Genomic DNA, 21,912 nt, shown 5'->3' with positions numbered 1-21,912 from the left:
TCCTCTCTATTGGTGATCACACCATCCTCTCTACTGGAGATCACATCATCCTCGCTACCGGTGATCACACCCTCCTCTTTACTGGTGATCACATCATCCTCTCTACCGGTGATCACACCATCCTCTCTACTGGTGATCACACCATCCTCTCTACTGGTGATCACACCATCCTCTCTACTGGAGATCATATCATCATCTCTACTGGTGATCACATCCTCCTCTCTACTGGTGATCACACCATTCTCTCTACTGGTGATCACCCCATCCTCTCTACTGGTGATCACACCCTCCTCTCTACTGGAGATCATATCATCATCTCTACTGGTGATCACACCCTCCTCTCTACTGGTGATCACACCCTCCTCTCTACTGGTGATCACATCCTCCTCTCTACTGGTGATCACACCCTCCTCTCTACTGGTGATCACATCATCATCTCTACTGGAGATCATATCATCCTCTCTACTGGTGATCACACCCTCCTCTCTGCTGGTGATCACACCCTCCTCTCTACTGGAGATCATATCATCATCTCTACTGGTGATCACACCCTCCTCTCTACTGGTGATCACACCCTCCTCTCTACTGGAGATCACATCATCCTCTCTACTGGTGATCACACCCTCCTCTCTACTGGAGATCACATCATCCTCTCTACTGGTGATCACACCCTCCTCTCTACTGGAGATCATATCATCATCTCTACTGGTGATCACACCCTCCTCACTACTCGTGATCACACCCTCCTCTCTACTGGTGATCACACCCTCCTCTCTACTGGAGATCATATCATCATCTCTACTGGTGATCACACCCTCCTCACTACTAGTGATCACACCATCCTCTCTACTGCTGATCACACCCTCCTCTCTACTGCTGATCACACCCTCCTCTCTACTGGTGATCACACCCTCCTCTCTACCGGTGATCACACCCTCCTCACTACTGGTGATCACACCCTCCTCTCTACTGGTGATCACATCATCCTCTCTACTTTTGATCTGTCTGGGCCGTCCGGAGCTTGTTTGCACTGAGTTCCCTTAGGTAACCATATTTCCCAACACCTCCTAACACCTCTGTCAGACTGGCCTAGATGGGGGGCAGTATGTCCAAACAACCATCCTGCTTCCCTAAATCATTGGTATGTCCCTTCCTAAAGTCTGTCAGCTGGGCACAATGTCTTCCAATGCATCATAAAAAACATTTCCATCAGTCACCAATCTCTCACCCACAGGTGCACTGCCCAAAAGTAGCCTCTGAGAGACTTTTATATCAGTCACTAATCCCTCACCCACAGGTACACTATCCAAAAGTAGCCTCTGAGAGCCTTTTATAGTATAGCAGGGGGGAACAATTTTACGCCCTTATGAATTCATGCAGAATTTTGCAGCAATCTGACATTTCCATCTGGGTGCAATTTGATTTCAATAAGGGTTTATAGGGGGCAAAGCTCCACATCCCCTGCATACATCTGTTGAGTCACATGATGACATCCTGGTGGACTGTAGAGAGCGGTGAAGAACCCAATGGACCGTCCACAAAGGAACAGTATGAAACCTGAAGGACTGAAGCTTTATTATCGGTGAACACCAGGAGGTGACATTGAGAGAAGGAGAATGAAGCGCAAGGCCGGGTTCGGGGCAGGCCGGGGTCGGGGCAGGGGCAGGCCGGGTCGGGGCAGGCCGGGTCGGGGCAGGCCGGGGTCGGGGCAGGCCGGGGTCGGGGCAGGGGCAGGCCGGGGTCGGGGCAGGCCGGGGTCGGGGCAGGCCGGGGTCGGGGCAGGCCGGGGTCAGGTCAGGCCGGGGTCTGGGCAGGCCGGGGCAGGCCGGGGTCGGGGCAGGACGGGGTCGGGGCAGGCCAGGGTCGGGGCAGGTTCATCCGGTTTGATGTCTTTTGTATATGAATATTTTTATCTCATTATCTTGTTTCATATTTCTTCCAGCAATGATATGATGCGTCCCACAGATTTATATATGGAGAATAATCACTATAGTATTTCTTTAATGTCACTAGGACAAGATTCCTCTCACAGATGCACTTTTTCTTTTCCCAACATTCCTCAGGCATCAAATTTCCATTTCTGATTTGCCAACATTTTCCCGTTTCTTGCCTGAAAAAAAAATGAAATACAAAAAAAGATGTCGGAATATTTAATTCTCTTCAAGCACATCACACGCATTTATACAGTACGGGCCCCTAACTGGTGACCAGAGCCCCTGCACAGGTAATGCCCCCTGGAGGTGGGGGCAGAATCCTGCCAATAACCCCATGTCCCGATCACCCCCTATTGGTCCAACTGAGACACTGGAGAGAGTGTAATACGTGCAAGGGTCAAAGTCACCAGACCTCTGGATACCTGTTACTAGTCCCAGCAAAGTCCTTACATATCATTATCAGTGTATACATGTCCTTGGGAGACATCTTTGGTCAGTTGGTAAAAAGAGATTTCCACCAGCTGTTTCCAAGATGTCACCAAGTTTATTACCAGGTTTGTAGTCACAAATACCCTCAATATCTATATTATACAGCTCAGAGGGTCAAACCTCCTCCTCCTCCCTCTGGGTTGGTCAGGTGGGGGCTGGGTCATCATAGTTCTCCAAAGTTTGAGGCCTAGATGACTGACCTCTGAAGCACCTCAAGTCTCTTTAAAGAGGTACTCCAGTGCTCCAGCGTTCTGAACATTTTGTTCAGGACGCTCAGAGCTGGAGGCCCAGATAGTGACTTCACACCACGCCCCATCCATTCATGTCTATGGGAGGGGGCGTGTCTTCTCCTCTTCTCTTCTCCTCCTCCTCTCCTCTTCTCCTTCTCTCCCCTCCTCCTCTTCTCCTCCTCTCTTCTCCTCCTCTCCTCTTCTCCTCCTCTCTTCTCCTCCTCTCCTCTTCTCCTCCTCCTCTCCTCTTCTCCTCCTCTCCTCATCTCCTCCTCTCTTCTCCTCCTCTCCTCTCTTTTTCTCTTCTCCTACCCCTCTCCTCTTCTTCTCCTCCTCTCTTCTCCCACTACTCTCCTCTCCTACTCCTCTTCTCCTACTCATCTCCTCCTCTCCTCTTCTCCTCCTCTCCTCCTCCTCTCCTCTTCTCATCTTCTCTTCTCCCCCTCTCCTCTCTTTTTCTCTTCTCCTACCCCTCTCCTCTTCTTCTCCTCCTCTTTTCTCCCACTCCTCTTCTCTCCCACTCCTCTCCTCTTCTCCTCCTCTCTTCTCCTCCTCTCCTCTCTTTTTCTCTTCTCCTACCCCTCTCCTCTTCTCCTACTCCTCTCCTCTTCTTCTCCTCCTCTCTTCTCCCACTACTCTCCTCTCCTACTCCTCTTCTCTTACTCATCTTCTCCTCCTCTCCTCTTCTCCTCCTCTCCTCTTCTCCTTCTCTCCTCTCCTCTTCTCCCCCTCTCCTCTCTTTTTCTCTTCTCCTACCCCTCTCCTCTTCTTCTCCTCCTCTTTTCTCCCACTCCTCTCCTCTCCTACTCCTCTTCTCCTCCTCTCCTATACTCCTCCTCTCCTCCTCTCTTCTCCTCCTCTCCTCTTCTCCTCTCTTTTTCTCTTCTACTACCCCTCTCCTCTTCTCTCCTCTTCTCCTACTCCTCTCCTCTTCTTCTCCTCCTCTCTTCTCCTACTACTCTCCTCTCCTACTCCTCCTCCTCCTTTTCTCCTACTCCTATCCTCTTCTCTTACTCCTCTTCTCTTCTCCTCCTCTACTCTCCTCCTACTCCTCTTCTCTACTCCTCTTCCCGAGAAAAAGTTTCTCGGGAAGTGCCTAAAATATAACTTTTAATAATCACATTAAAAACATGGGGCAAAATTGTGCCAAAATTGTGATAGGTAAGTAGAACCACAACTAATGGTCAGGTGGAGATACCACAAATACTAAACACACACTGGGACCTAAAGGACCCTGCCAGCCCAGTGCTGCTAGGTTTCTCATATACAGAATACTACCAACATGTTTCTATAATCAAATTAGAGACGGTGTCATCAGGGAGGTATACTAAAATAATAACCAGACCAGTATAAACAAAGTATTTACAGAGTCAATGCACCCAAATCTATCACATCTATCAATATGTATTGGTGGCCAATAAAGAAGAGCTTTCCCTATAGCATCTATTATGCCATAATTCAGATGGTCCTGTAAAGAAAAATGCTCTTCCTAGTCATAGTGGTGCCAAACAGATATCAGATAGGCAACCGCCGGACTCCACCTAGAAAAATAGGCATAAAGGCAGCCGCCGGACTCCACCTACAAAAATAGGCATAAAGGCAACCGCCAGACTCCACCTAGAAAAATAGGCATAAAGGCAGCCGCCGGACTCCACCTAGAAAAATAGGCATAAAGGCAGCCGCCAGACTCCACCTAGAAAAATAGGCATAAAGGCAGCCGCCGGACTCCACCTAGAAAAATAGGCATAAAGGCAGCCGCCAGACTCCACCTAGAAAAATAGGCATAAAGGCAGCCGCCAGACTCCACCTAGAAAAATAGGCATAAAGGCAGCCGCCGGACTCCACCTAGAAAAATAGGCATAAAGGCAACCCCTGGACTCCACCTAGAAAAATAGGCATAAAGGCAGCCGCCGGACTCCACCTAGAAAAATAGGCATAAAGGCAGCCGCCGGACTCCACCTAGAAAAATAGGCATAAAGACAGCCACCGGACTCCACCTAGAAAAATAGGCATAAAGGCAGCCACCGGACTCCACCTAGAAAAATAGGCATAAAGGCAGCCGCCAGACTCCACCTAGAAAAATAGGCATAAAGGCAGCCGCTGGACTCCACCTAGAAAAATAGGCATAAAGGAAGCCGCCGGACTCCACCTAGAAAAATAGGCATAAAGGCAGCCGCCGGACTCCACCTAGAAAAATAGGCATAAAGGCAGCCGCCGGACTCCACCTAGAAAAATAGGCATAAAGACAGCCACCGGACTCCACCTAGAAAAATAGGCATAAAGGCAGCCGCCGGACTCCACCTAGTAAAATAGGCTTAAAGGCAGCCGCCGGACTCCACCTAGTAAAATAGGCATAAAGGCAGCCGCCAGACTCCACCTAGAAAAATAGGCTTAAAGGCAGCCGCCGGACTCCACCTAGAAAAATAGGCATAAAGGCAGCCGCCGGACTCCACCTAGTAAAATAGGCATAAAGGCAGCTGCCGGACTCCACCTAGTAAAATAGGCATAAAGGCAGCCGCTGGACTCCACCTAATAAAATAGGCATAAAGGCAGCTGCTGGACTCCACCTAGAAAAATAGGCATAAAGGCAGCCGCCAGACTCCACCTAGAAAAATAGGCATAAAGGCAGCCGCCAGACTCCACCTAGAAAAATAGGTATAAAGGCAGCTGCCGGATTCCACCTATAGAGAAAAGACTCAAGAAAACAACCACTTAGTTATTGGACCTGCAGTGTAACAAAGTCATGTACGAAGTTCTTCCTACTCACGTATCAGATGATAGTACTGGAGACCGGGGGAGACACCCGCAGTGGCGCAGGGAACCGGAGTTGTCCGGCTCACTCACTCAGTGTAGTGAGGCGGCGGCGTCTGACCTAATTTCCGGACACGTGAGCGACTATATATGCGCGGCGCATCTCCCTTCTGCTGACGCGCGCAGAGGAGAGTGAGAGGGGCGGAGCGAGCTGTGCAACATAATATATCGCTCAGTGTCACGGATCGGGTTGTCATATACAAATATAGTTAGGGGTTCATGGCAGGGACCATATTACACTTAGTTTATCACAAATACAGCGGTGATACAAGGAGACTTATTGGTGCTTCCCTTGTACGCAGTATAACTTATATATAAAGAGACTCAGGTATATATGTCACAGGGATCACATTTTGCTAATACCCGTGGCCCATATATAGGGGGGTGCTTCAAGGCGTTCAGTAGGTACAATGGGGGAGTTACGTATATAGTATCCCTCTAAACACAGCAGACAGTATGACAACATATTAGTCCAAGGGTATATATACATGTACCACATGTATACATTAATAATCTACTATAATAGAAGCAGTGGATATGCCCATTTAGGGGGAGTCCCTGTTAAGGGAGCGGGAGGGAGGGGGCATAGTCAGGGCACTACAGAACCTACCATCACCCTGTAGACTCCCTAGTGCAGGTCCCTATAACCTAGGTGGGGTGGCTGCCCTAAAAAGGGTGGTCCTGCACTGGAACCTCCAATCTCAATGCTAGCCATCCCTACATATTATAGCGACCCCTAGCTTCTACAGGATGACTACAGCCTTCCCTACCTCCCTGGATGGGTCAACTGGGCAAATCCACCGCTTACTATTAAATTCAACATTACAAGAAGCAGCCATATTGAAGCTGCTCATTAAGACCTCAAGGAGCTACTGTATCACGGTGGAAGATCCAAAGGCACTCCTTCTGCAGGAGAAGTCGCTTGAGATCCCCACCTCTTTCTGATCCAGGGACCCTGTCGATGACCACAAATACTCGAGAGGTCCCCTTTGTCCTGGTGGTTGGTGTGTACAGCTACCAGGGTATCTCTCAAATTAAGAATATCCCCAATGTGCTCCAGTATTCGCATCCTCAGCTCCCTAATGGTTTTCCCTACATAAAGTCGGGGACAGGGGCAGATGGCAACATATATGACCACTTTAGAGGAACAATTTATAAAGTGTTTAATGGGGATAGATCTATTTTGGAGGGTCAGAGTTGGAACCATTTTATTTTTTATAATGTATTGGCAAGCTGACAGTGTCGGCACTTAAGCAGCCATTAATGGGTGCCATCTTACCCAGCCTTGTCTGGGCAGTTGTGTCTACTGGTCAAACATAACTTTATACCAGTATGTCCCCTAAACTCGGCCCTTGTCTATAGGTGATTTGTGGAGCATCACTCACAACATCCCATAAATCGGGATCCATCTTGAATAGATTTTTACATCCAAAAATGTTAATTCCATACCAACTGCTCAAATTCATGCCTCGAACAGTTCCATAGTACAAATACGTCATCTATGAAACGTAGCCACATTAATGCTTGATCATAGAAATACTCTCTCTCATCCGAAATCAGGATGGTGGCCTCCCACCAACCCAGGGTAAGATTCGCATAACTGGGGGCACAAGGGCTCCCTATGGCTGCCCCCTGAGTTGGGGGTATATTTCTATATAGAAAGTAATTCCTGGTAAGGACGAACCTAAGCAGTTGGAATACGAAGGTCTTATGGTCCTGAGGGTATGTGCTCCTGTTCTTTAGGTAATATTCTACGGCTTAAAGACCAATCTGGTGGTGTATAGACGAATAGAGGGCTTCTACATCAATACTTGCCAAGATGGTACCTTTACTGTTAACTCCCTCAGTATGCTTAAGCTGGTCCATCGTATTTCTCAGATAGGAGGGCAATGTGGACACAAATTGTCTGAGTATTCTATCCACATATATTCCCACATCCTGTGTAATACTACCTATGCTAGACACTATAGGTTGGCCTTTCAGGGGGGTGACCCCTGTGTGTATCTTAGGTAACACGTAGAATGTGGGAATAGTCGGGGTAGTAGGCATGAGAAACTCAAATTCCTTGATGTCAATTAGTTTTTAGCCAATGCATTCTTCAGAATGCACGATAATTCCTTGGTGTACAGCAGAGTGGGATCTGAGGAAAGTAATTCATATGTCTCATGATCTTCAAGAAGGTGCTTACCCATACGAGTATACTTGGATCTATCAGGAAGGACAATTACCACCCTTATCAGAGGCCTTAATGACTAACTGTTTGTTTTTACTCAGTTGTCTCAGGGCTTGTCTCTCCTAAAATGTGAGGTTATCCCTGGTGTCTTTACAGGAGGGGGTTTGTAATCGTCAGTCTCTAAATACAAGTTCCAGAAAAACATCTATGCAAGAAGTATCACTCATTGGTGGGAATGATTTGCTTTTAGGTTTTAAGTCTGTGAAAGAACCCTGACCCAAAGGGTGATCATTATCCTCAAGGAGGTCAACTAGATCCCTAGTGGCCACCAGGTCTTGTTCAGACCATGTTCATGGCATTCGCATCTGTTTTTTAATTGAAAGAATTTGAGCCCCTTTAATTCAGACGAACAGATTTGAATCTTTTGTCCACTCAAAAGTATCATGATTAACAGTTGGTACAAAGGATAATACGTTTAGGAGAACACGGGTTTGTGCTTCTGTGGGTATTGATCCCTCTGGCTGGCATCTAAAAAAGGAGAGGGAGAGGATGATGAGGCAGCGCCACATGTTACTGTTAGATTATTGTTATTTCCTCTGTAATTTCCCCTTCCTCTCCCACGTCTATTTCTGCCCGGGCCTCTATTGGTTCCCCCCTACGTCCCAGAGTGCCCCGTTCTGAATGATCAGTGTCCGAGGAGGAGACTTCTCTCTCAGTGTCTCTAGGGGTAGGGCTTAAATGTATTGAGGGAGTTAACGTCAGTTAGGGTACCATCTTGGCAAGTATTGATGTAGAAGCACACCACCAGAATATTACCTAAAGACCAGGGGCACATACCTTCAGGACCATAAAACCTTTGTACTCCAACTGCTCTGGTTCGTCCTTACCAGGAATTACATTCTGTGACAGACTGACCAGGGACCTCTCAGTGTCCCCCTCTGCCAAGAGCAACTTCTCTTTCCAGACGACAAGCCCCAGCATACCACAGGCAATATCTCTTGGCAGAACTAGAGAATATTGCATCCTTCTACCCAAAGAACCAGGCAACACCAGTCTTCAGGTATAAAAATCTCTCTTTTTTTATTGAGGAACCAGTGCCTCCTTTTATAGGACCGTGTGCAGAATGTGTCATGAAAACAGCAAATAAAGGTATTTTAATAAGATATCCCACAAGGAGCTTTATGTCACTGGACAACATTAACTGAGGGGCACAAACTGTGGAAATAGTGACGTCCTAAAGTCCATCAAAGTCCCGGTCTTACTCATGCCTGCCCCTGAAGCTTGTCCAAGTTCAGCTCAGTCACTCTTCCATAGCCATAGTCCTCTGGGAGCCAAGGCAACAATAGCGAAGGGGTAAGTTGACTCTAGGAACCATCCCAGTACTCCCCCTAACAAAAACGGCAGACCCGGTGTGATCCCAACATATGAATTTGTGGCCTCATCCACCAGTCCCAGTTGTCCTGGTCCTCCTCTCTGTTGGGGTGTGCGGCAACAACGTAATCCAATACCAGCAAACCCTGCATGAAGCTCATTGGAGCTCCCCCCAAAAAACGTTTCCGCATCTCCCCCCTCCTCAGCCAGGGGAGGGGGAAGGCCTGATCTAGTCCACAGTCCATGGGAAGGAGGTTAGCTTCTGAGCCCCTCTCAAACAATATTTCCAATATCTGCCACTGTGGAGCAGCACCTACTGTGCCAGCCTCTGTACTGTTCCACAGCCGCTGGGGATCCAGGCCGTCTGCCTGCGATCCAGGGTGGACCGGTACAGGGATCACGGACCTCTCTGTAGCTGCAAAGCTGCCGGCAGTGTTTGGTGTTGAGCAGAGTGTAGCAGATCTCAGCCCTGATGTGGGCGTTTCAGCCAGGGATGTGATCGGTAGGTGGAGAGGGAGGTTGACTGCCTCCTCACCTGGTTGCAACTTCTGCCACTGGGGAGGCTTACTGTTTGTGTCACCTCCCGAAAACGTCTGCAGCCGCAGGGGAGATGAGCCGATCACTCCATCTCCCAACATGGAATTCTCCAACCGGGGAGCTGCACAGAGTGTGCTTGCTCCCGTACCGCTAAACAGCCGCTGGGGATCCAGGCCGACTTCCTGTGATCCAGGGTGGTTCGGTACAAAGAACACGGACCCCTCTGTAGCTGCAGAGCTTCCAGCGGTGTCTGATACTGGACAGAGTGTAGCAGAACTCAGCCCTGATGCCTGCACTTTTGACGGTGTGTCCTGACCGGATACTGCTAGAGCGTCGTGGTCAGGTGTGCAATCCAGGGGAAGGGGAGGACAGAGACCAGCCGTCTCATTTGTGCCAGTTTCCTCCACTGTACAGGGCTCGAGACCGTAGAAAACACCTTCAAACAAGGACAGGTAGTCTTCCTTGAGGTACCATTCCTGGTATGTCAGTCAAGATAGATCTGGATCCAGGTCTGGTACCTCTGATTGCGGCAGCATCTCTCTTTGCTTGTCCTGGATGTTCCAGAGTCTGTATGCCTCGGTATGGCCAAAGTCGTACCGCTCCTCGAATGCGTCCCACAGGCCAGCCGAAGACTGCCCCTTCCGGAGAACAGATTGTGTTTTGCTCTGGCTGCCTGCAGCTTGCCCACCAGTACAGGGCACGGTAATGAGCCTCGAGCTCCATTTTTTGCTGCACCAATTTGTGCAACTCAGCCATTTCGCTGCCCATGGGTTGATCTCTAAGGTAGCGAAGCCGCAAGTGGACCTGTTCCCTGAAGCATTGTTCTGGGGTGGGCAGGACTTGTGCTCAGCTTCTCACTGACTCCTTGAGAACAACTTCCCAAATCTGCAAGTGAATTAAGGCTCTCCTGCATGGACATCTCTTCCGTGGTATTCACACTCTCTCTTGCCGAAGAGACCCAGGAACCATTGAACCTCTCTTCGAAAATCCTCCATCCTTACAGGCTTTTCCTCGCCAGGGTAAGTCAGCGGCTCTATCTCCCCCAGCTGGGCTGGTCTCAGTGTTAATCCTGGAGAAGTCAGATCCCACCGCTGCCACCAATTGTGATGGACTGACCAGGGACCTCTCAGTGTCCCCCTCTGCCAAGAGTGACTTCTCCTTCCAGACGAAAAGCCCCAGAATACCACAGGCAATATCTCTAGGCAGAACTAGAGAATATCACGTCCCCTTATCCAAAGAACCAGGTAACACCAGTCTTCAGGTGATGTCCTTCCATTTATAGGAAGGACATCACGGGGGGAAGTGCAGTAAAGACAATACAGGTGACAGTAATTCTGGAAGATAATCCAATAAAGGTAATTAACTCTCCCTATATAGTGTCTTGTGCAGAACTAGTGCCGTGTGCAGAATGTGGGCCATGTTGTTACGCCTAGCGCTCCGGGTCCCCGCTCCTCCCCGGAGCGCTCACGGCGTCTTTTTCCCTGCAGCGCCCCGGTCAGTCCCGCTGACCGGGAGCGCTGCACTGTCATGGCCGTTGGGGATGCGATTCGCACAGCGGGACGCGCCCGCTCGCGAATCGCATCCCAGGTCACTTACCCGTCCCGGTCCCCTGCTGTCATGTGCTGGCGCGCGCGGCTCCGCTCTCTAGGGCGCGCGCGCGCCAGCTCTCTGAGACTTAAAGGGCCAGTGCACCAATGATTGGTGCCTGGCCCAATTAGCCTAATTGGCTTCCACCTGGTCCCTGCCTTTATCTGACCTCCTCCCATGCACTCCTTTGCCGGATCTTGTTGCCTTGTGCCAGTGAAAGCGTTTAGTGTGTCCAAAGCCTGTGTACCTGAACTTCTGCTACCCATCCTGACTACGAACCTTGCCGCCTGCCCCCGACCTTCTGCTACGTCTGACCTTGCCTCTGCCTAGTCCTTCTGTCCCACGCCTTCTCAGCAGTCAGCGAGGTAGAGCCGTTGCTAGTGGATACGACCTGGTTGCTACTGCCGCAGCAAGACCATCCCGCTTTGCGGCGGGCTCTGGTGAAAACCAGTAGCCTCTTAGAACCGGTCCACTAGCACGGTCCACGCCAATCCCTCGCTGACACAGAGGATCCACTACCTGGAAGCCGAATCGTGACAGTAGATCCGGCCAGGATCCCGCTGAGGTGCCGCTGCCAAGTCTCGCTGATCTTCCCACGGTGGTCGCTCAGCAATCGCAGCAGATTGCCCAACAAGGACAGCAGCTGTCGCAGTTGACCGCCATGTTACAGCAAATTCTGCCTCTGCTACAGCAGCAACCATCTCCTCCGCCAGCTCCTGCACCTCCTCCGCAGCGAGTGGCCGCTCCTAACCTCCGCTTGTCCCTGCCGGACAAATTTGATGGGGACTCCAGACTCTGCCGTGGATTTTTGTCTCAGTGTTCCCTGCATATGGAGATGTTGTCAGACTTGTTTCCTACTGAACGGTCTAAGGTGGCGTTCGTAGTAAGCCTTCTTTCAGGAAAGGCCTTGTCTTGGGCCACACCGCTCTGGGACCGCAATGATCCTGCCACAGCCACAGTCCAGTCCTTCTTTGCTGAAGTCCGAAGTGTCTTTGAGGAACCTGCCCGAGCCTCTTCTGCTGAGACTGCCTTGCTGAACCTGGTCCAGGGTAATTCTTCCGTTGGCGAGTACGCCATACAATTCCGTACTTTTGCTTCTGAACTATCCTGGAATAATGAGGCTCTCTGCGCGACCTTTAAAAAAGGCCTATCCAGTCGCATCAAGGATGTGCTGGCCGCACGAGAGATTCCTGCCAACCTCCAAGAACTCATCCATTTGGCTACCCGCATTGACATGCGTTTTTCTGAGCGACACCAAGAGCTCCGCCAGGAAAAAGACTTAGATCTCTGGGCACCTCTCCCACAGCATCCTTTGCAGTCTTCGCCTGGGCCTCCCGCCGAGGAGGCCATGCAAGTGGATCGGTCTCGCCTGACCCAGGAAGAGAGGAATCGCCGTAGAGAAGAAAATCTCTGTCTGTACTGTGCTAGTACTGAGCATTTCTTGGTGGATTGCCCTATCCGTCCTCCACGCCTGGGAAACGCACGCACGCACCCAGCTCACGTGGGTGTGGCATCTTTTGGTTCTAAGTCTTCTTCTCCACGTCTCACGGTGCCCGTGCGGATTTCCCCTACAGCCAACTCCTCCATCTCAGCCGTGGCCTGCTTGGACTCTGGTGCCTCCGGGAATTTTATTTTGGAGTCCTTTGTTAATAAATTCAGCATCCCGGTGACCCGTCTCGTCAAGCCGCTCTACATTTCCGCGGTCAATGGAGCCAGATTGGACTGCACCGTGCGTTACCGCACAGAACCCCTCCTGATGTCTATCGGACCCCACCACGAAAGGATTGAGTTCTTCATTCTCCCCAACTGTACCTCTGAGGTCCTCCTCGGTCTGCCATGGCTCCGGCTTCATTCCCCCACCCTTGATTGGACCACCGGGGAGATAAAGAACTGGGACTCTGCCTGCCACAGGAAGTGCCTCTCCCCCCCTCCCAGTCCCATCAGGCAAGCCTCTGTGTCCCCTCATGGCTCCCGTCCTTGTGTCTCCCTGCCCCGTGCCAAACTTCACCCTCTGCCCTCCCTCCCCATTCCAACTCCTGCTGTACTGCCTCCCGTTGAGGAAGCCCCGCATTCTTTCCCGGTGTCCTCATTCCAAGGGAGGCAGTTACCGGACAAAAAAAAGGGGAGACCTAAGGGGGGGGGTACTGTTACGCCTAGCGCTCCGGGTCCCCGCTCCTCCCCGGAGCGCTCACGGCGTCTTTTTCCCTGCAGCGCCCCGGTCAGTCCCGCTGACCGGGAGCGCTGCACTGTCATGGCCGTTGGGGATGGGACGCGCCCGCTCGCGAATCGCATCCCAGGTCACTTACCCGTCCCGGTCCCCTGCTGTCATGTGCTGGCGCGCGCGGCTCCGCTCTCTAGGGCGCGCGCGCGCCAGCTCTCTGAGACTTAAAGGGCCAGTGCACCAATGATTGGTGCCTGGCCCAATTAGCCTAATTGGCTTCCACCTGGTCCCTGCCTTTATCTGACCTCCTCCCATGCACTCCTTTGCCGGATCTTGTTGCCTTGTGCCAGTGAAAGCGTTTAGTGTGTCCAAAGCCTGTGTACCTGAACTTCTGCTACCCATCCTGACTACGAACCTTGCCGCCTGCCCCCGACCTTCTGCTACGTCTGACCTTGCCTCTGCCTAGTCCTTCTGTCCCACGCCTTCTCAGCAGTCAGCGAGGTAGAGCCGTTGCTAGTGGATACGACCTGGTTGCTACTGCCGCAGCAAGACCATCCCGCTTTGCGGCGGGCTCTGGTGAAAACCAGTAGCCTCTTAGAACCGGTCCACTAGCACGGTCCACGCCAATCCCTCGCTGACACAGAGGATCCACTACCTGGAAGCCGAATCGTGACACATGTGCAGAATGTGGACCGTCTGCAGAATGTGGACCCTCTACAGAATGTGGACTGTGTGCAGAATGTGGACCCTCTGCAGAATGTGGACTGTGTGCAGAATGTGGACCGTGTGCAGAATTAGTGCCCTGTGCAGAGTGTACAGTATGTGTCATGAAAACAGCAAATAAAGGTATTTTAATAAGATATCCAACGAGGAGCTTTATGTCAACAAGGAGCTTTATGTAGTGATGTCCTAAAATCCCACAAAGTCCCAGTCTTACTCATGTCCGCCCCTGAAGCTAGTCCGAGTTCCGCTCAGTCACTCTTCCATAGTCCATAGTCCTCTGGGAGCCCAGGCAACAATAGCGAAGGGGTGAGTTGACTCTAGGAACCGTCACACTTTCGATTTAACGGCCAAATATACCACCAACTCATGGGGGCAGCCATAGGGAGCCCTTGTGCCCCCAGTTATGCGAATCTTACCCTCGGTTGGTGGGAGGCCACCATCCTGATTTCGGATGAGAAAGAGTATTTCTATGTTCAAGCATTAATGTGGCTACGTTTCATAGATGACCTATTTGTACTATGGAACGGTACAAGGCATGAATTTGAGCAGTTGGTCAATGCGATTAATAGCAGCAGCCTGGGTCTGTATTTTACATTTGAAACACAAGATACAGAATTAACATGCTTGGATGTAAAAATCTTTAAGGATCTAAATGGCAGCTTACAAAGTACAATATTCCAAAAAATTACCTCAATTAATAGTCTCCTGAGGTGGGAGAGCTGCCACCCGGGCCCCCTTAAGAGGGGGATACCAAAGAGGCAGTTCTTACGCCTCAGGAGGAATTGCTCCTGTCCAACAGATTACAAGAGGGAGGCACAGGTCATGGGACAGAGGTTTTGTGAGAGGGGGTACCCTGACTATATTCTCACTCAAGCATACAGAGACGCGTCCAGTAGGTCTAGGGGGGGACCTTTTAATTTCTTAATCTCCAGCAGATAATCCACAATATATTAGGATCATTGGGACTTTTGATAAACTTTAAGACTCTGTACGGAGTAGCATCTCCCAACATTGGGACATACTCAAGATGGACCCCGATTTACGGGATGTTGTTAGTGATGCTCCACAAATCACCTTTAGATGAGGGCCGAGTTTAGGGGACATATTGGTACAAAGTCATCTTTGACCAGTAGACACAACTATCAGGTTGCCAATACATTATGAAAACTAATATGGTCCCAACTCTGACCCCCCCCCCCCCCCGAAATAGATCTATCTCCATTAAATACTTTATAAATTGTTCCTCCATAGTGGTCATATATGTTGCCATATGCCCCTGTCCCTGACTTTATGTAGGGAAAACCATTAGGGAGCTGAGGAAGCGAGTACAGGAGCACATTGGGGATATTCTTAATTCGAGAGATTCCCCGGTAGCTGTACACACCAACCGCCAGCACAAAGGGGACCTCTCGAGTATTTGTGGGCATCGACAGGGTCCCTGGATCAGAAAGAGGTGGGGATCTCAAGCGACTTCTCCTGCAGAAGGAGTGCCTTTGGATCTTCCACCGTGATACAGTAGCTCCTTGAGGTCTTAATGAGCAGCTTCAATATGGCTGCTTCTTGTAATGTTGAATTTAATAGTAAGCGGTGGATTTGCCCAGTTGACCCATCCAGGCAGGTAGGGAAGGCTGTAGTCATCCTGTAGAAGCTAGGGGTCACTATAATATGTAGGGATGGCTAGCATTGAGATAGGAGGTTCCAGTGCAGGACCACCCTTTTTAGGGCAGCCACCCCACCTAGGTTATAGGGACCTGCACTAGGGAGTCTACAGGGTGATGGTAGGTTCTGTAGTGCCCTGACTATGCCCCCTCCCTCCCGCTCCCTTAACAGGAACTCCCCCTAAATGGGCATATCCTGCTTCTATTATAGTAGATTATTAATGTATACATGTGGTACATGTATATATACCCTTGGACTAATATGTTGTCATACTGTCTGCTGTGTATAGAGGGATACTATATACGTAACTCCCCCATTGTACCTACTGAACGCCTTGAAGCACCCCCCTATATATGGGCCACGGGTATTAGCAAAATGTGATCCCTGTGACATATATACCTGAGTCTCTTTATATATAAGTTATACTGCGTACAAGGGAAGCACCAATAAGTCTCCTTGTATCACCGCTGTATTTGTGATAAACTAAGTGTAATATGGTCCCTGCCATGAACCCCTAACTATATTTGTATATGACAACCCGATCCGTGACACTGAGCGATATATTATGTTGCACGGCTCGCTTCGCCCATCTCACTCTCCTCTGCGCGCGTCAGCAGAAGGGAGATGCGCCGCGCATATATAGTCGCTCACGTGTCCGGAAATTAGGTCAGACGCCGCCGCCTCACTACACTGAGTGAGTGAGCCGGACAACTCCGGTTCCCTGCGCCACTGCGGGTGTCTCCCCCGGTCTCCAGTACTATCATCTGATACGTGAGTAGGAAGAACTTCGTACATGACTTTGTTACACTGCAGGTCCAATAACTAAGTGGTTGTTTTCTTGAGTCTTTTCTCTATAGGTGGAATCCGGCAGCTGCCTTTATGCCTATTTTTCTAGGTGGAGTCCGGCGGCTGCCTTTAAGCCTATTTTACTAGGTGGAGTCCGGCGGCTGCCTTTAAGCCTATTTTTCTAGGTGGAGTCCGGTGGCTGCCTTTAAGCCTATTTTTCTAGGTGGAGTCCGGCAGCTGCCTTTATACCTATTTTTCTAGGTGGAGTCCGGCAGCTGCCTTTATGCCTATTTTACTAGGTGGAGTCCGGCGGCTGCCTTTATGCCTATTTTACTAGGTGGAGTCCGGCGGCTGCCTTTATGCCTATTTTACTAGGTGGAGTCTGGCGGCTGCCTTTATGCCTATTTTTCTAGGTGGAGTCCGGCGGCTTCCTTTATGCCTATTTTTCTAGGTGGAGTCCAGCGGCTGCCTTTATGCCTATTTTTCTAGGTGGAGTCTGGCGGCTGCCTTTATGCCTATTTTTCTAGGTGGAGTCCGGCGGCTGCCTTTATGCCTATTTTTCTAGGTGGAGTCCGGCGGCTGCCTATATGCCTATTTTTCTAGGTGGAGTCCGGCGGCTGCCTTTATGCCTATTTTTCTAGGTGGAGTCCGGCGGCTGCCTTTATGCCTATTTTTCTAGGTGGAGTCCGGCGGCTGCCTTTATGCCTATTTTTCTAGGTGGAGTCCAGCGGCTGCCTTTATGCCTATTTTTCTAGGTGGAGTCTGGCGGCTGCCTTTATGCCTATTTTTCTAGGTGGAGTCCGGCGGCTGCCTTTATGCCTATTTTTCTAGGTGGAGTCCGGTGGCTGCCTTTATGCCTATTTTTCTAGGTGGAGTCCAGGGTCTGCCTTTATGCCTATTTTTCTAGGTGGAGTCTGGCGGTTGCCTTTATGCCTATTTTTGTAGGTGGAGTCCGGCGGCTGCCTTTATGCCTATTTTTCTAGGTGGAGTCTGGCGGTTGCCTTTATGCCTATTTTTCTAGGTGGAGTCCGGCGGCTGCCTTTATGCCTATTTTTCTAGGTGGAGTCCGGCGGTTGCCTATCTGATATCTGTTTGGCACCACTATGACTAGGAAGAGCCTTTTTCTTTACAGGACCATCTGAATTATCACATAATAGATGCTATAGGGAAAGCTCTTCTTTATTGGCCACCAATACATATTGATAGATGTGATAGATTTGGGTGCATTGACTCTGTAAATAATTTATTTATACTTTACTGGTTATTATTTAAGTTTACCTCCCTGATGACACCATCGCTAATTTAATTATAGAAACACGTTGGTAGTATTCTGTATATGAGAAACCTAGCAGCACTGGGCTGGCAGGGTCCTTTAGGTCCCAGTGTGTGTCTAGTATTTGTGGTATCTCCCCCTGACCATTAGTGGTGGTTCTACTTACCTATCACAATTTTGCCCCCTGTTTTTAATGTGATTTTTTTTATATTTTAGGCTCTTCCCAAGCACTTTTTTTGCTTATAATGTTTTGTATCTATGCTGGAAGTATCTTACACTAAGAGTGGATCTACGTAGGACCAAAACTTCAGCTACGTTATATATTATATTTCTTCTCCTACTCCTCTCTTCTCCTCTTCTCTCCTCTTCCTCTCCTCTTCTCCTCCTCTTCTCTTCCTCCTCTGCTCTTCTCCTCCTCCTCCTCCTCTTCTCTCCTCTTCTCTTCCTAATCTCCTCTTCTCTTCTCCTCTTCTCTTCTCTTCTTTTCCTCTCCTCTTCTCTTCCTAATCTCCTTTTCTCTTCTCCTCCTCCTCCTCCTCCTCTCCTCTTCTCCTCCTCCTCCTCCTCCCCTTTTCTCCTCCTCTCCTCTTCTCTTCTCCTCCTCTCCTCTTCTCCTCCTCATCCTCCTCCCCTTTTCTCCTCCTCCTCTCCTCTTCTCCTCCTCCTCTCCTCTTCTCTTTTCTTCATTTCCTCTCCTCTTCTCTTCTCCTCCTCTTCTCTTCTCCTCCTCTCCTCTTCTCTTCTCCTCTTCTCTTCTCCTCTCCTCTTCTCTTCTCCTCCTCTCCTCTTCTCTTCTCCTCCTCTCCTCTTCTCTTCTCCTCCTCTCCTCTTCTCTTCTCCTCCTCTCCTCTTCTCTTCCTCATCTCCTCTTCTCTTCCTCCTCATCTCCTCCTCATCTCCTCTTCTCTTCTCCTCTTCTCCTCCTCCTCCTCTCCTCTTTTCCTCCTGATCGTCTCCTCATCTCCTCCTCTTCTCTTCTCCTCCTCATCTCCTCTCCTCTTCTTCTCCTCCTTTTCTCTTCTTCTCCTCCTCTTCTCTTCTTCTCCTCCTCTTCTCCTCTACTCCTCATAATCTCCTCTTCTCCTCCTCATCTTCTCTTCTCCTCTTCATCTTCTCTTCTCCTCCTCATCTTCTCTTCTCCTCTTCATCTTCTCTTCTCCTCCTCATCTTCTCTTCTCCTCCTTCTCTTCTCCTCCTCATCTCATCTCCTCTTCTCCTCCTCTTCTTCTCCTCATCTCCTCTTCTCTTCTCCTCCCTCTCCTCTTCTCCTCCCCTACTCCTCTCCTCTTCTCTTCCTCATCTTCTCCTCCTCATCTTCTCCTCTTCTCCTCCTCTTCTCCTCCTCTTCTTCTCCTCATCTCCTCTTCTCCTCCCTCTCCTCTTCTCCTCCCATACTCCTCTTCCCATACTCTTGTCCTCTCTTCTCCTCTTTCTCTTCTCCTCCCCTACTCCTCTTCCCCTACTTTTGTCCTCTCTTCTCCTTTTTCTTTTTTCCTCCTCCTCTCCTCTTCTCTCCGCCTTTCTTCTCTTGTTTCCTTCTATTTTCTATATTTAATGTTTTCGTGACATTTAGCCTCTTGCTGATGGACGCTGCAGGTAACCACTAGGCTTTGGATTTAGGAAATTCTGCACTGATACTGAAATAAGTGCAGTTAGATACCATGAACCCCTTATACAAGGATTGTCCTGTATTGTCCTAATTTATAAACATCATAGGTTCCTGTAATAGAATGAAGTAATAATACACAGGACTCACCTGTACTGATTTGGCCATTCCCAGGAACATTTATAGGGCTTATATTCCCATCTAAGTTCCTTTCCAATCCAGAAATCTCCATTCTGATTGGACAGAAAAGCCTGGAAATAGAGATATATTGTTATCAGGGATCGTCATCCTTATGGTGTCCTGCGGGTCCTTCCCCATGTGACATTTATGTTATATGTATTAGACATGTCTGATGTTGTGATCCCCATCTCTACTAGGGATATGTTGGATGACCTTGTGTCTGGCAGAAGTAACGCTCCATTAATATCTATGAAGGAGGAAGGGGAAGGCCTAAAAAGAAGGGGGGGGGGGCAACACATTGTCCTAAAATGAGACAAGGTCAAGTGAATCCCTCATCAGATCATTGGATCGTACCTGAAGCCTCAGATCGTTCTTTTGGACAACAATAAGGTTCCCCTCCATATTTTTACAGAACTCGTCACATTCTGCCCATTTTTTCACTTCATTTGTGACTCGTAAACATTTTTTACCAAACAGAATCCAATCTCTGGGGCAAATATCTGGAATATAGAGAAAATATAGACGTCATCTGACTATACAGTATATACAGATATCTGACTATAAATGTAGACTGAGACCCCCATGATGAAAGTTTGGAGCGGGAAACCAGTTTGAACTTATTATATCTTCAAAAATATAAAAATAACACAATGGGGGAATTTATCAAACACCGGGAAACTGCCATAAAAATATTGCAGATTTTGGTGCACCGCTCAAAACTTTTTGCTTAAAACACAGGAAAAGTAGCTCAAAAAGTAACAATAAACGACTGCTCAAAAATGTTGGACAAATTTTTTTCCAAAACCTAAAAAAAAAACACTAATGTATTATTCCTGGTAAATAGTAAAGTGAACCTAATGGATAGTTCTGGGGTTGTAGCCTCTTTCCACATATCAGACTAGGACCAACCTTAGGTAAATAATGTCCCATCATGTGATCATAGAGCGGTAACCCTCGGGGTCTTTGGATGTTCCTATAATGTATTAATCAGATACATTCTTACAGTCATAGTTGGGCCCCATCCCCCACGCACCGTCCCATCATGTGATCACAGAGCGGTGACTCTCGGGGTCTTTGGATGTCCCTATAATGTTATAATCAGATATATTCTTACAGTCATAGTTGGCCCCGTCCCCCACGCACTTCTTTCCCACTGGTTTATTCTTACAGTCATAGTTGGCCCCGTCCCCCACGCACCTCTTTCCTACTGGTTTATTCTTACAGTCATAGTTGGCCCCGTCCCCCACGCACCTCTTTCCTACTGGTTTATTCTTACAGTCATAGTTGGCCCCGTCCCCCACGCACCTCTTTCCCACTTTTTCTCTTACAGTCATAGTTGGGCCCCGTCCCCCAACCAACCTCTTTCCTATTGGTTTATTCTTACAGTCATAGTTGGCCCTGTCCGCCACGCTCCTCTTTCCTACTGGTTTATTCTTACAGTCATAGTTGGCCCCGTCCCCCAACCAACCTCTTTCCTACTGGTTTATTCTTACAGTCATAGTTGGCCCCGTCCCCCACGCACCTCTTTCCCACTGGTTTATTCTTACAGTCATAGTTGGCCTCGTCCCCCACGCTCCTCTTTCCTACTTGTTTATTCTTACAGTCATAGTTGGGCCCCGTCCCCCAACCAACCTCTTTCCTACTGGTTTATTCTTACAGTCATAGTTGGCCCTGTCCCCCACGCACCTCTTTGCCACTGGTTTATTCTTACAGTCATAGTTGGCCCCGTCCCCCACGCACCTCTTTCCCACTGGTTTATTCTTACAGTCATAGTTGGCCCCGTCCCCCACGCACCTCTTTCCTACTGGTTTATTCTTACAGTCATAGTTGGCCCCGTCCCCCACGCACCTCTTTCCTACTGGTTTATTCTTACAGTCATAGTTGGCCCCGTCCCCCACGCACCTCTTTCCTACTGGTTTATTCTTACAGTCATAGTTGGCCCCGTCCCCCACGCACCTCTTTCCCACTTTTTCTCTTACAGTCATAGTTGGGCCCCGTCCCCCAACCAACCTCTTTCCTATTGGTTTATTCTTACAGTCATAGTTGGCCCTGTCCGCCACGCTCCTCTTTCCTACTGGTTTATTCTTACAGTCATAGTTGGCCCCGTCCCCCAACCAACCTCTTTCCTACTGGTTTATTCTTACAGTCATAGTTGGCCCCGTCCCCCACGCACCTCTTTCCCACTGGTTTATTCTTACAGTCATAGTTGGGCCCCGTCCCCCAACCAACCTCTTTCCTACTGGTTTATTCTTACAGTCATAGTTGGCCCTGTCCCCCACGCACCTCTTTGCCACTGGTTTATTCTTACAGTCATAGTTGGCCCCGTCCCCCACGCACCTCTTTCCCACTGGTTTATTCTTACAGTCATAGTTGGCCCCGTCCCCCACGCACC

General features: G+C 49.3%; 1 protein-coding gene across 1 annotated transcript in view; it reads right to left on the bottom strand.

The window, feature by feature from the left end:
• Positions 1 to 1,346: 1,346 nt before the first annotated feature.
• The window catches only part of LOC130312536 (C-type lectin domain family 1 member A-like), a 38,359-nt gene continuing 17,793 nt past the window's right edge, over positions 1,347 to 21,912 (bottom strand). Inside the window, exons 5-7 of the mRNA XM_056552582.1 lie at positions 19,875 to 20,020; positions 19,491 to 19,591; positions 1,347 to 2,110 (exon numbers count right to left, since the gene is read on the bottom strand). Coding sequence (XP_056408557.1) covers positions 1,918 to 2,110; positions 19,491 to 19,591; positions 19,875 to 20,020 — 440 coding nt within the window. The 3' untranslated portion in view covers positions 1,347 to 1,917. The remainder of the gene's footprint in view (positions 2,111 to 19,490; positions 19,592 to 19,874; positions 20,021 to 21,912) is intronic.

The sequence above is a fragment of the Hyla sarda genome, chromosome 1 (genome assembly GCF_029499605.1).
Source record: "Hyla sarda isolate aHylSar1 chromosome 1, aHylSar1.hap1, whole genome shotgun sequence".
In the NCBI taxonomy this organism is placed as follows: domain Eukaryota; kingdom Metazoa; phylum Chordata; class Amphibia; order Anura; family Hylidae; genus Hyla; species Hyla sarda.
Note: the sequence above shows the minus strand (reverse complement) of the source record. Positions and strands in the feature narration are given on the sequence as shown.